The 14,745-nt window shown below is 26.2% G+C and overlaps 1 protein-coding gene and 1 long non-coding RNA gene across 3 annotated transcripts in view; one reads left to right on the forward strand and one right to left on the reverse strand.

Annotated features, from left to right (window-relative positions):
• The window catches only part of LOC132924610 (uncharacterized), a 40,874-nt gene that overhangs the window by 24,238 nt on the left and 1,891 nt on the right, over positions 1–14,745 (forward strand). The window contains exon 2 of the long non-coding RNA XR_009661353.1: positions 325–439. This is a non-coding gene — a long non-coding RNA (uncharacterized LOC132924610). The remainder of the gene's footprint in view (positions 1–324; positions 440–14,745) is intronic.
• LOC132924609 (MFS-type transporter SLC18B1-like) overlaps positions 3,998–14,745 on the reverse strand; it is a 37,122-nt gene continuing 26,374 nt past the window's right edge. For both annotated transcript variants that reach the window (XM_060989019.1, XM_060989018.1), the window contains exons 3-14: positions 13,175–13,270; positions 12,600–12,673; positions 11,030–11,177; positions 10,859–10,927; positions 10,681–10,771; positions 10,438–10,592; positions 8,766–8,959; positions 7,514–7,609; positions 6,191–6,265; positions 5,853–5,946; positions 4,583–4,780; positions 3,998–4,445 (exon numbers count right to left, since the gene is read on the reverse strand). In XM_060989019.1, coding sequence (XP_060845002.1) covers positions 4,592–4,780; positions 5,853–5,946; positions 6,191–6,265; positions 7,514–7,609; positions 8,766–8,959; positions 10,438–10,592; positions 10,681–10,771; positions 10,859–10,927; positions 11,030–11,177; positions 12,600–12,673; positions 13,175–13,270 — 1,281 coding nt within the window. In that variant the 3' untranslated portion in view covers positions 3,998–4,445; positions 4,583–4,591. The remainder of the gene's footprint in view (positions 4,446–4,582; positions 4,781–5,852; positions 5,947–6,190; positions 6,266–7,513; positions 7,610–8,765; positions 8,960–10,437; positions 10,593–10,680; positions 10,772–10,858; positions 10,928–11,029; positions 11,178–12,599; positions 12,674–13,174; positions 13,271–14,745) is intronic.

Below are 14,745 nucleotides of genomic sequence, written 5' to 3' on the forward strand. Positions count from 1 at the left end.
TGTATTGTGTATAATATTATAATATATATATATATACGCGGTCAGTACGTGACGCTTTGTTCGCGAATCCATCCCCTTGTCGCACTTGTCTCTTTCGTTTGGTAACTCTTCCCCTTCCCATCGCGGTATATATGTACATATACGCTTTTACACTTTTGTACAAATATACCGTTCTACGCACTGCACGTCAGCACAACTACTGCGCTGCACCATACGGCGTAGTCTTTATAGAACTCAATCCCCATATATTACAATATGATAATGCGCGTATAGCTATATCAAAAATAAAAAAAAAAATTAGTACAATCGTTTTTTTTTTTTCAGCCGACGTCAGGAAACGAAACCTTCCATTACGCGTGAACAATGAAACCTCTCTATAACGGACACAATTGGATAATTCAAATGAGTGATTGTAACACTCGGCTCCGACATTTTACAGGTAAAAAATTATTCATGTATTATCTCGAATCGAATCGAAAAATAGCGCTTTTATTAATTATAATTTCCTTAAAAAAAAAAAAAACATTGTTTACGGTCGATGATTTTTTACTGTGATGGCCTCTTATTAAGATTTTAGGAGCTCCGTAAACAGAAGTTTTACAGAAAACAACTTAATGCCGGCCGCGATTATCCTATCCAAAATAATAATTTAATTATACACTATTGTCCTGCACTATAAATGGAGACATAATATACTTATACCTATAGGTACGAATAAAAGTGAAATTTAGTCGGAAAAGACCAATTATTAGGATCAAAATGTTTTTCAATGTTAAGAGGATTCCCTAAAGGCTGAGTTATACACTAAAATAGACATATCTTATGGTAATCGTATCGAATATTCCATGATTGTAATTGGATAAGACTTCGAAAAACAGTGAAAACATATTTCAATTCGCTTACTAGAAAACGACTTTTACACTTTTTTGAAATTGAACTCTTAAATTCTTCTAATTAAGTTTTGAATATTGAGTATCTTAAAATTTACATTTTGAATAATATTAGTGTAAAATATCGAAGATATTTATTTTCGAGTAAATTTTACGAAAATATCAAATATGCTTTTAAAAATTGTATCGGATGAATTAATGTAGGTTAGCACATTTTTAAATGATTGACACTAAATACTAATACACACAAAAAAAAAAATTATTAATATTCGTATAGCGCGTTATTGACAAATATGCGCAAGTAGGGGAGCGCTCTAATATTTCTTTGACACTACAGTTACAACACACACACTAATGATCACTCACTACGCAGTACGCACACACTAATGATCACTTACTAAAGCATACATTTACACGACACTCACGCTAGCACTTAGAGGATTGCCTATATTGAACTCCTTAAAAACAGGCTGTATTGAATGCGCTTAAATTTGTAAATTATGTATTAATTTTAATTTCCATATAGTTGTATAACTTGTAGTTACTAGACAAAAACGTTTTAGGTAGGAACATTTTGTTTTTACAATGATTAAACATTGCATTATAATTATAAATTTTCGGAAAATAGATAATACGGAAATATTATGAGAAACAAAATACTAACCAAAATTAAAGTTAACTTTTTTTTACCGATGCATCAGTGCCTAATGTCATATTCTAAAACCTAAGGCGTAGCAGTACCAACAAAAGTAATAACATTTAATTGTCGATATGGTGAAATCAAAGATATTAAATAAATAATAGATACTTTTATATTAATATATAAATGCATTCTTAAAAATTTAATTTTGGCCAGTTTTGTACGAAAATATCCTATTGTTTTGACCGTCTAATGAGTGTCAAACAATCAATTATATACATATAATTTATTAGACAAGTTATTAGTGAAAACGTTATCATAGTCACGGTAAACTGAAGCAACACAAGATAAAAAAGCTAAGAAATATATACAGTGAGTTTATCGTGAAATCATTATAAAATTTAGAGTTTTGAGTAATCGACTAATCGAGTAATGTATTAAAAGGATTTTAGTGGGAATAGGTACTCCAAAAAGTACGAGTGGCATTTGAATAAGTAAATAATTAATTATTATTTAATTTCATAATGATAGTAGGTACCTAGGTTTATAGGCATTATAATAAATAAAATATTTAATATATATAATATTATATACCATATACGTCTATTCCTACGATTATTAGCTACTTCCAATATATACCTATTTGTAAAATTATAATAATTAGGAAACGGATTTAAATAGGTACTCTAAAAAACAAGAAAAGTGCCTTAAAAAATACAATTTAATGCATTTATAACAGAATATTTTTTAAAAATACACTAATAAAATGCTCTTAAAATTATTTTTAACATTGAAAAAATTTGTTTAACTATATAAATTGTTATTCTTATAGGTATTAATTACTTGTATCATTTTCATCATCTAGTTCTCCTATCTTCTTTTTATTCTGAAAATGAATATACAATTTAGATAGGTACATTCGTTAAACTTTTACCTTGTATTTCATAATAGCACTGTATATTCAGGTTTTGCTTAATTTGTATCGAATTTTATCAATTTTTATATAAAAATGACTTAAAAACATTAAAAATGCACTAACAATATCAAAAAATGCAAAAAAAAGTTTCCTTTTTTTAATTTCTTGATGTATGAAATGAACTTAGTGCTCGGAAAGCAATGTTTTCAGAAAACAATGAATTTTGCATTTAAATACGTTCTTTTATAATAATATATTCAACGTTGTATAATATAAGGTACGTATAGACTATAGACGTATAGTGGCGCCGAAATTTTTAAAATATGATCGGGCAATTTCAAAACTTCATGGTCCAATACCCATTGGTGTAAAAAAAATATTCAAATTGGATGGAGAGATTGTAAAAATATACATTTATTAATAATAAAGTTATGATAATAACATAATGTGGCCACATTTTTCAAAAAAGAGGTAGGATCTCAAATATGGACTTCAGCACCACTGTGACGTATAAGCTGCAGTCTTATAAAATTGGTCAAAGCTAATTATTTTTAAAAATATTTTAGTATTTTACGTTTTAATTACAGAAATATGTTTTATATTATGACTTAATTAATTATTTATAACATTTATTTTCAGTCATCAGAACTGTATTTTAATTTAAATCATATTATTAAAAATAAATAATTAAAATCTTACTAGTTGGTATAATGTAATAAGTAATATTATTAATATTACAATTTACAATGTATTATGCACTTTTTATAATTGAAAAAGTACGTATTTATTTTAAGCGTTTAGGTACCTTCATTACAAAAAAACAATTTTAATTATGTAAATTTATATTTTTTTGTTATTAAAACGGTATCACGAAAAATAAACATAATAAATAATAATCAACATAGATTTAAATTGTTTTTTTATTATTTTTTCAAAACTTAATTAATTGGTTAAAATTATATGGTTAAGTCACCATTAATTGGATTAAAGTTGGAATGTCGTCGTGAAAAGTAAATGTTGAAAACCATTGTTTTATACTTAAATGCATTGAATTATGCACGCACTTCTGATTCTGCAGTTACCACGTACCTACGTAAAAATGATTTGCTACATGATTTATTACAGGGGTGGTTTTCATAATGTTCCCGGGAGGAAATGAATTAAAACATTTAAAACATTAAAACTATATGTATATAATAATACGTGAACAATAACTAAAGTAATAAAAACCTCCAGGGTATGCGGTCCACTCAACATCCCCAACAGATATTCGTCAATGTATATTGTTATATTAACTGTATGTAGCCAAGTTAAAAACACTCGCATTTTATTCAAAAGTTTTCTACAACAGTTTTAGGGGTTTTAGTTATATATTTAATTTTATACAGGTATCAATGTATCATACTACTATTATATGCAATACATTATACAACTATACTTGGGTATTATTACGACGCGTGGCAATCAAATTTAATCTTAAACCATACCTTATTAATGCTTATTACTTCTCACGCTGTTGATTTGACTTAATATTTAAATCAATTAAAATAATAACAATCAATAATCTCATATAATATAGTAAGTATTACATTATAAAGTAATATTATGTATTAATATTTATTTTTACAAACAAAATATTGTTTTATTTGTTGTGATTCATAAAATCAGTCAATTTAAAATGCAATATTTAGTATAATATAAAAATAAACGTGTACTAAAAAAATACTTATCTAATTCACATACAATTAGCAATATTATAGTTTAAAATAGTTAATATTAAATCTTTAATTTTACATACTATAAAATATATTTTTCGAAAAAATGTAAAGGTCAAGTTTAATTATTTTTGAAGTAAAATAATTTATCAACTAAAGTTATTTACTAATTGGAATAATAAAGATATTATCTAAAAATAAACTATTATAAAATGAATCCTCCTTTTGCCGAAAACAATGAACAAATATGGAATGGAACTTTCGACACAGGTAGAACGATTTACCTGAAATACAAAATTGTTATTAATAACTTTCAGATACTATTTATAATAGTTATGATAGCTATAATAGCTATGTTATTTTCTTACATAGTAATACATAAAAAGAAGTAGTAAAATATTGCGTAATATGCTATACTCACAGATTTAATTTACACTTCAGTGGTTTCGGTTTTAGTTGAAAAATTTGAAATTAACATTGATCTACCACGATCGTCGTTCAGCGAATTATACCGTGGATGTATAATTCTGGGATCGTTTAGCGGACTTTTGTCCGACATCGTTCTTGGACGTTTTTTTTTTTTTTTTATAAGCCCAAAAAACCCAATCGTAATCACACCCTAAAAAAAATGAATATAATAAATACATGGTACGTACATAACTGTAACCCACAATCGTTTATTATGCAATTAAAGAAATTCACTGTAAATGTTTAATGTTTAAAACTGTTTTATATTTCGTATTCAATAGCTGATTTGTTTGTAGAATTATAGAGCAACAAAAAAAAAAAAAAAACGCCTTCATAATACGAATAAAAAAGTAAAGTTTAAATGTCATAATGATATTGTTAATCTTTATTAATCTTTATTATTCGTTTCATTATGAGTGGAAGAAAAGTTGAGGTTACTTAAGTAAATATTTGCTAATACTTTTACTTTAATACGAGAGGTTAAAATACTTTTTATTGAACAGTTTAATACATTTTGAGACAAATATATAAGCAGATTATGTATTTATTTATGCTTGAGCATCGCCAAACTTAATTAATCAGTTATCCAAAATAATTAAACCATGAGTAAAGATTAAAATTAAATAGTGTACTACCTATTTAACGAATGAAAAAATAATAATTTAAAAGGACATAATAATAATTTAAAATTTACAATAAACCGATTATAATTTATTATTTTATAAACTTGATAATTGTATTGAAATATGCATTTGTGTTATATTGTTCGATTTCGATGTGTATTATTTAAAACAATAATAAAAGTTAATTGTTCCTTTACGATAAAATTAATAGAACATTCGATATTTTTAATCGAATTGTCCAATGAATTCAATTATAATTTACGATAAGGAAAACGCATTCCCCACGCAATAGTGCACCGCGCATGATACATAATATATAACTCGTCCGATAGTAATAGATAATTACTAATTATACTTTGGCACTCCCCTGAGCTACGGCACAGGATATTTCTAGATACACAAAAACACAATATTATAACATAATGAAACACGCAGATATTTTAAATACTATAGATAAACGTCTATGTTTAGTTATAAATGTTGTAATATTTTTTGTTTAAAAATAACTTAACTCTGACTACAATGATATAATAATGTGATACATCTTTTACATAGTAAATAATAAAATAGTTAACACTGAAATTAGTATTTTTTTCTTACCACTACTAAACAAAACAGACCCATCGTAGTCATACATATAGAAAACCCGAAATGTTGTAAAAGAACACCTCCCAACGATGGACCGGTCATATCACTGAAATGATGAAAAAACATGTTAGGCACATTTTATTTCTTTAAATAATATATTAAACCAAGTTAAAATATTCAATACAATTAGTGCATGCCGCAATATTAGGAGACAAATATTATCAAGCATAATATACCAACGAAAAGTGTATGGTTACAATAACAGATTTTCATAAATCCATGTCTTAACTTATTATGTCTTAAAAATATTTGAGATTTAACATTATTTAATAATAATTATATTAATGTACCCAAGTGAATAGGCCGACGACCAAAACCCGGCGACAGTTCCAAATGTAGAAACGCTTTCTTGAAATCCATTTTCTCTAAAAACAAATGTGTCCATGTAAAATGTATTAATTAAATTATTATTTTTTATTATCATTATATTAAATGTACAGTATAGACGTATAGTGCATATCAACGTGTACCAATGTATAACGCTGTAATACGTTGATTAGTGTACTTACACTATGTCTATAGTCTATAATCCTTATCCCAATACATGGTGCTAGTGCACTCGGGTTATTCCTCAAAAACTGATTGAGTTCCCTGGGAAAACTTCCCCCACGACGGCGATGTTTATAAGTTTATAACTAATAAAATTATAAGAAGAATTTTTTAAAACGAATAGGAATATTATCTTTTTTTGTTAGTATCACTATTACCTAACCTGTTTCAACCATAACTACCGTACACTGAACAAATTGTGGCTATATTTTAACTTTTAAGTGATATTACATTTGTCACTAAATAAATTAAAAATATTAAGCATATTATGTCAGTGGCCAGAGCAATATTTAATTTATTTGAATCACGCAAAAAATAGCAAATTTGCGTTCAACGGAACAAATATAAAAATCAGTACAGCATTTAAAGGTTTAATATTAGAGTGGATTGACCTATCTTTAAACATAAACTTAAAGATAAGAACATTATCTGTATTCATACGTTAATATTTTTACGGCATTTAAATTTTAATGCAAGTTTATTAGTTCAGATGTAAAAAATTACAATTAAAAATGATCATCATGTTATATAGAAAAATTGAAATATCGTAAAAACTCTAACTTAAAACAAAAATAATGATCTTAACTTTAAGTTTGTAAATAGGTCAATTCAATCTAATATTTAAAAAAAAACACTATAAATTGATTCTGTTGAACGAAAATTTGCTATGTCTCGCGTGACTCGTAGAGAGAAAACAAAAATATATATAGTGTGCTGACATCTTAATATAATATTATCTCAATTCGTTGTACCATCCATTACCTACTATTTTCTTTTTGATTTTATAGCTACCACTATTTCCTATAATTTCTTATTTATCGTTGTAGTTTATTTTATGGAAGATGTGTGTGGGGTACAACCTCTATACATCCTCCTGGGACAAGTCTCAATTATTATTAAGTATATAAAAATGTAGCACATAACCTGTGGTAAATTCGCCACGACTGAGCTGTTAGGAATACCTAAATTTATTCGGCCCTCACCCAACCACTCTCAAATAAATTGAAATAATGCCTATGACTATATGAGTAATATAATATTATATGCTTTTACGTGTAACTTACATTGCACTTGATAAAATGAAGTTGAATGCTGGCATCATTGTTAATGACGCTGACACGCCCAAAATTCCAAGTCCGACGAGGTTCAACCATAAGATGCTATAAAGTATAAAATATTGTATTCAAAATAATTATTTTATATAATATATGCGTTCTATCTATAACATACAACACTTACAAAATAATATAGATTATAATAATTATTTTTTTTACACGGTAATTAAAATATATTTTACTTAAACGCACATACCTACATAATTTCATTAAAATATATTAATCACATTTTTCTAAACCTAGTTTTATGAATAGTGGTATTATATTCAATTATTGTGACCAATATTTTCTTTAGTCCGTTGAACAGTTATATCACGTATAAATTAACAGTATTACCGACGATTGCAATTTGCAATTGTATATAATTAATAAGCTTACATTAACAGTATGACGTCTAAGTAATTCAACTATATGATATATACACGCGGTACATTACCGCCTGTTTAACTAAATATTGAATATACATATTCTGCAGTATTTAATTCTAAATTTTGAAATTGTATAGATGTACTGTTTATTTTATGTACAGCTTTAAATTTATATTACATAGCGAACTTAACTTAAGTTTCAGAGGTCCTAGACGTTTCATATGTGTTTATTCTAGTCTTCAAATAATATTAGCTTATTTTGTTCCGTAGACAATTGTTTTCTTTTACTCGTGTTAAAAACACAAACTGAAAACGTTCACTATACTATATACACGACAAATCTCTCTGGACCAAGATGGTCCATCCTCAATCTAAATACGTCATTATACTAGTTTTGCCAATTCCTCGGAATAATAACAAATGGGACGTAACAACAAACTACGAATAAAATAAATAAATAAAATAAAGAGGAATTACAGATCTATTTTTTTTTATTCTCTTAATGCGGGACGATAGCTATAAATTATTAGCTTCATTTTTTTTCATATAATCTCACTGAAACTTAAAGCCTAAATTTCAGGTTAGTAATTATATTTTTTATCCTGTTCAACTATAATGTGCATCAATTGCATAAAAATCATTTCAATAATAGTTTAAAGATTTTAAACTAAATCAAAAGCTCTACGGTTTATGTGATTATTTATAATTATGTAGGTATATATAGGTAAGTATACGGAGACAAGGCAAATTAATATATTTTATTAATTTAGACGGAAAAAATATATATTACGGTTGTCTATACTATGATTTAGATATTATACTAGATATCTTACTCTTGATTCACTGGGAACCATGGAAGAGGAGCTAAGATGAATAGTCCGATAGCTGATGAAAACAATCCGACGGCCATCATTGACCAATGGTTATTGTACTTATCAGCAATGTAACCCCAAAATGGACTTGATACTCCGTACAATATTGAACAAAACAGAAATACGAGTCCAACCTCGTGAGTTGATAAGCCCATCTGTGAAATTCAGTTATTTTAGTACACTTTGTAAAAAAAATCTATAGTTCATCAAAGAATTTTTATTGTTCCGTACAAAGTTGCATACATTTATTTATTATCTCAGAATGAATCCAAGTTAAAAAAAGTTATACTTAAAAGCTTATCATTTTTTTAATTTGGAGAAAGTTCAAATAACTTTCTTGAAATAGATATAAATTCACCAAACTTTTGTTTTAATATAATATGCTATTAACTATTATAAAGTGAAATATTTAATATCTTTGTATTATCGCTGGTTGTTTAATTGTTTCACACATTCGACGTGTTTGACCCTGGCAATAGTTTACATTAATATTTTTTGACATTACTGTATTAGAGAGTCAAAAGTATTATAATTGTAAGTATATTTATGTGTATCTAAACTCAAAATAAAAAAAAAATAAAAATCTCAGATTGGTAATCTATTTATATAACTAATTTAAGTAGATATTTACAAAAACTATAAGCTTTGAATTTCTAATATTTTCTATTATTATTATTTTAGTAGTTATATAGGTTTGTTTAAGTTTAGGCAAGATATAAGGATTATATTATATATTTATATGAATGTGTAAGCAATCGATGCGTATAATATTATAATACTATATTAGATAGGTAAATATAGATATAAGTAAGTATACATTGTACGTGGTTAACGGTTATAGTATAATAATAAATCTTTTACTCTTCTACTGTTAATCTACCTGCATCCTGCCTAATATTAAAACTTACATAACTATATTTTAATATTTAAAATAAATTCATAAACTTTACACAAACAAGTCCGTATATATATATGCTAAGATGAGAAATTGATCTCTGCAAATAAAATAATAATTATTCAAAATCATATTTAAAAATATTAGTTTTAAAAAAAAATATCGACAAAGAAAAAAGTGTATCAACACTCTTTTAGTACTATAATGTATGATTTTACTATATATGTACAATATACGTCATATTTTAGGTCATAATTTGTAATATGATCTTTTGTTGTATGATTTATATAATTTTCCATGCGGTATAATATATGTATATTTAAAAAATACAGATACTATAAAATATAAATGTATATAATTTGCATACTATACGAGACATATTTTATATAGGTTATGAGTTATAACGATTATGCTAAATAAAATGCGTGTTAAGACTTACAGATGAACGTACATAATTCGTAAAATTTGTAAATTATAAATTAACTACAAATTAGTCTCTTTATAATTTCATACGAGTTATTAGTATAGTTATCACTAAAAATACCTACTATCGTCATTACTGTGACGAAGTGTTATTCCCGAGACAATAGTTGTTGTTTGTTTGACTCGAAAAACAAAACAAAAAGTACCTAAATCATGCATGGGCTGTAAGTTGACAAAAGAATGGATTCGAAACGTCATTGCTATAATTTGACGAAATACATCAACGTATACGGAATAATTGTATTTATATTATACCTCTCTTAAGTGTGGTTCGAGCGTTGGATCGAGTGATGCCCAAAAGTTAGATGTGACCGTAATGACAGCGCCGACAACAAAAGCTGACGGGATTATGAGTAATTTAATTATACCTTTGGATCGGCTGCCAACAGCTTGCGATGCTTTTACATCGTCTATTTTAATAATTCAACACATAAACATATATTATATCAATTATTACACTTGGGTAATATATACAAAAACTAAAAGAAAATTGCTTACCTCTAATTGGAGGCATGAGGTAAATGTGCAGTGGCACCGTAGCCACCATTAAGAGACCCACAACAAAAAACGGCATTGCATAACCCCCGACCTATATGGAAAAAAAACCAAAATTAATTGACGGGTGGAAATTTGCTCAAAATTAGTATATTTATAAATCAGAATATTTATTACTTACCGAAGACAACAATCCTCCTATTGCAGGTCCGACACTCATACCTAAACCGACAAATGTTTCTAGTATGCCCTTAAAAAAAAAATGTGTTAAAAAACTGATGGGTACACGAAAAATTCATGCCACATTAAAAAATAATAATAACAACATGTCCAATATATATTGAAAACTTACTAAAACGCTACTGACGTTTTCTGGAAATAGTTGAATGACATAAACAAAACTTGATGTAGAAAATGCACTGGCGCCAATTGCTTCCAGTCCTCGTACTATAAAGCACAGTATTTTAAATTGGAAGTTATCTTGTACCATTGGTAATAGCCTGTAATAATATCCCAACGATAAAACTATTATTATTAATTATTGACAAGTCAAAGCATTTAAAAATTATGACACGTAGGTATCTATAATCATCTAAATTCTAGATGTTACATAATATTATTTTGAGACTATTGAATGTTTTTCTTCCGTTACACAATGTTTGTTTTATATATTCATATTATAGACTATTTATACTTTCCATAAATTATTTTATTTTATTATTTTACATGTTTGCAATAAAAGTATTTCTTTGTTTTCATCGGTTACTATTACCTTGTGTGCATAAAGGTAATTTTGACATATCTGCAGAGATTGTATTTTTAAGTCTCAAATGTGACATCACATAAGTACTACTATGTGATTTCCAATATATGTTATAAAAAAAGTGTTTATAATAATATTCTCTGAGATAACCAAACATAATTTAGAGAATATTCCAATGGAATAGGCAAATATAAACAATTAATGTAATATTTCAATCTAAGAACTGTTAGAAGTAAAGTGATTTTGGCATCCTTACCAACGACATCAGTCCATGGTTCATCTACTTAAATGTATTATGAACGTAATATTGATTTTTAAAGATGGTCTGCACTAGGCGTAATTTTCATCAATCTTTCGATAAATATAAATTGTTAACTAACTGGCGAGTTAGTTGAAATATTTTATTCTGAAATAGAACTATACAAAAAATACTAAAAATACATTTGGGCCACGTGAACTACAATTTATTTCTAATATTTAAAGTTTAAACAACTCAAGACTTCATAATAGTTTGTTTACTTGTTTTTGATAAATTAGAAAACTTAAATTTAAATAGTTCGTCATAGCAGCATAGACGTTTAGCTTATATAGGTGTATGTATAATCTAATGCGATTTAAAGTGTTTTAACTCTTAAATAGTTACTTTGTAGTTTGTTTATTATACTTGAATATTTAACATTGACAGGTGCTAATTGGTAAAAATATATTATTGACATGGTAAAAAAATGGTAATTATATAACAATCGTTTCGAGTGTTTCGACAAGCCTGTATCTGTGTGTAAATAATAAATATCGAGTAAATTTTAATATGTATTATATTCGTTCTAAAATCTAAAGATAATATGAATATTGTTTTTATATACTCTATAAAAAATAAAATTGTAAGAAATTTAAGAATAATTTACCAACAGTGTCACCAATGTTCGTCATTTTCTCTTAAGTCATAAAACATTTTTAATGTTATTATGTAATGATCAGTGTATAGTGTGTACAATATACGTCTATTCAGTCTATTTATATTTTATCTGTGTTATAAACGTTTACACCCTCATACATTAAACTATCCAATAAAAATAATATTTTCAAATCAATAATAATCAATATAAAAAAAAAACCATAGTACCTATATATTTTAAATAATATCACAATGTGTACTTACCCAAATAGCATATTGCATACTCCGGAAATAAACACCCCTGATATAAACAAACATTTTGTACCAAATATTGGCATCTATAAAAAACATTTAAATTTTATAGTAGGTATTATGGTATTAACTAATGCATTTTATATTTATCCATATCTGTAAATACGTGTAGCGTGTAAATAAAATAACAGAAAATGATTTAATTTAAAACAATCTCAATAAAATAAAGCTTAAATATTTTATTGTCATAACAATGTGTATATTTTTGTAAAATTTTATTTCAGTTTAATTCTTTTATTTATAATAATTTTTTTTTTTTTGAAGGGTGGAGTGGAACTTATAGTATTTTTTGATTTATCAATGCGCTAATGCGTTTCACGTTATAATTATGAAAAAAAATATGGTTAGTACAATGTCATACTAATTACAATTTTTGAACATTTTTGTTAAAATAAAAAATTATATATAATATATATAATAAAATGTCACATAAATCTATCGTAGAAAGCAATCACTCATTGGTGATACTTTATTAGACATCATCAATATCAAGTATATTTATGTATATAAAAAAAAATTGTACTTACTATCGATCCCATTGCTGGAGAGAGTAAAAACATTATCAAAGCAAAAAAACTAAAAACAAGACCAGCTTCAGAAACTGTCATATCTTTTTTTTCAGCCTGAAAAAATAATAAAAAAGTTTGATTGTACGTTTATCATCACATTTATAAATTATTATATTGTCTGTTCAGTAAGATAATCATTACCGAACACTTATATTTCATTATTCATCTTTCACATTTAATCACACAACTGCGGTCTTACAAATATAGTATAAATCCGAATTGTGCTTAATTAACAAAATAACCTATAAATAGATTAATGCAACTTGTTAATTTTTTAAATGTTGACCTGTTTTCCAGTGTCTCATTACATTTTTTTTTTTTAATAGGTATTACCTACATAATCTTGTGGCTGTTTAAATGTTACATTCTATGTCAATATCACATTAAGTTAAGTTTTCATCGTTATATATTTTTTATTTTTATATTCTTAATATTTTTCTTTCGGTGAATTTTTGCAATCATAATCGTCACAGTAACAGTAATGTAATAATAAAATATTATGTAAGTCCTAGGCTTATGTATATAATTATTTATTGTAACTGGGTTCACCAATGTAAATATACAAATAAATAAATAAAATGCTTGATAGAATCTAATATCATCTGTTATAGATAGGTACATTTGTGCATAAAAACATCGGTAGTTTGTGCAGGGGCTGGTTGTAAGTCATTAATAATTATAAATTACCAATAAACTTTAATGTTTAGACTACTTTAGGATATTGTTTTTTCTGAATAGAAATGTAACTTTATAATATTTTGTACTCGTATTTGTACTTCCTGTTATGTCTTGTTCAATAATACTGCAATATTAATCAGCGGTGAGGATTAGCGAAGCCCATCCCCATTAACAACTACCCCTTTAGAACATGGTAGGTTGGTGGTTTATTTATATATTAGCTTTACCTGTTGTAAAATAGTTGGATGCCATAAGTTTAGGATGACTCTCTTGTTTTCATGTATAATAATAATATGTATGTACGCTATCGCCTACTACTATAGTACTATAATGTTATCAGTTTTCTATAAATACTCTTGCATGTGTATAATACGCAAATATTTATACATACTACCATCGTATAGTAATACAACAGTAGGTACACAAATACATTATATATAAATATATAATATATACTACATACTGCATTATGAAAATAGTGTTTAGTAATATATAATATTGTTTGCACTACATATATACATATATATATATATATATATTTAACTATTGAAGTATATCAAATTTGATATTATTTACATTATTACAAGCGTAGGTAGGTACTTATTAGCTATTACAAACTTATACATATTAAAAATCCATAATATAGCAGTTTGGGTTTCTTACTATTATTTCATTTCTTAATTCAACGGATTAAACAAAGTTTTGCAAAAAAAAAAAAAAAAGCAAACAATAAGCTAGTATCGACATACCGTAGAATTCGAGGCGAAAAGGTAAGATTAATATTGACTAATTTGTAATTGAAATACTTTTAAAATTTAATTGTACACAGAAAATGACAATAGCGGAATTTT

This window comes from Rhopalosiphum padi, chromosome 3 (assembly GCF_020882245.1).
Source record: "Rhopalosiphum padi isolate XX-2018 chromosome 3, ASM2088224v1, whole genome shotgun sequence".
Classification (NCBI taxonomy): Eukaryota; Metazoa; Arthropoda; class Insecta; order Hemiptera; family Aphididae; genus Rhopalosiphum; species Rhopalosiphum padi.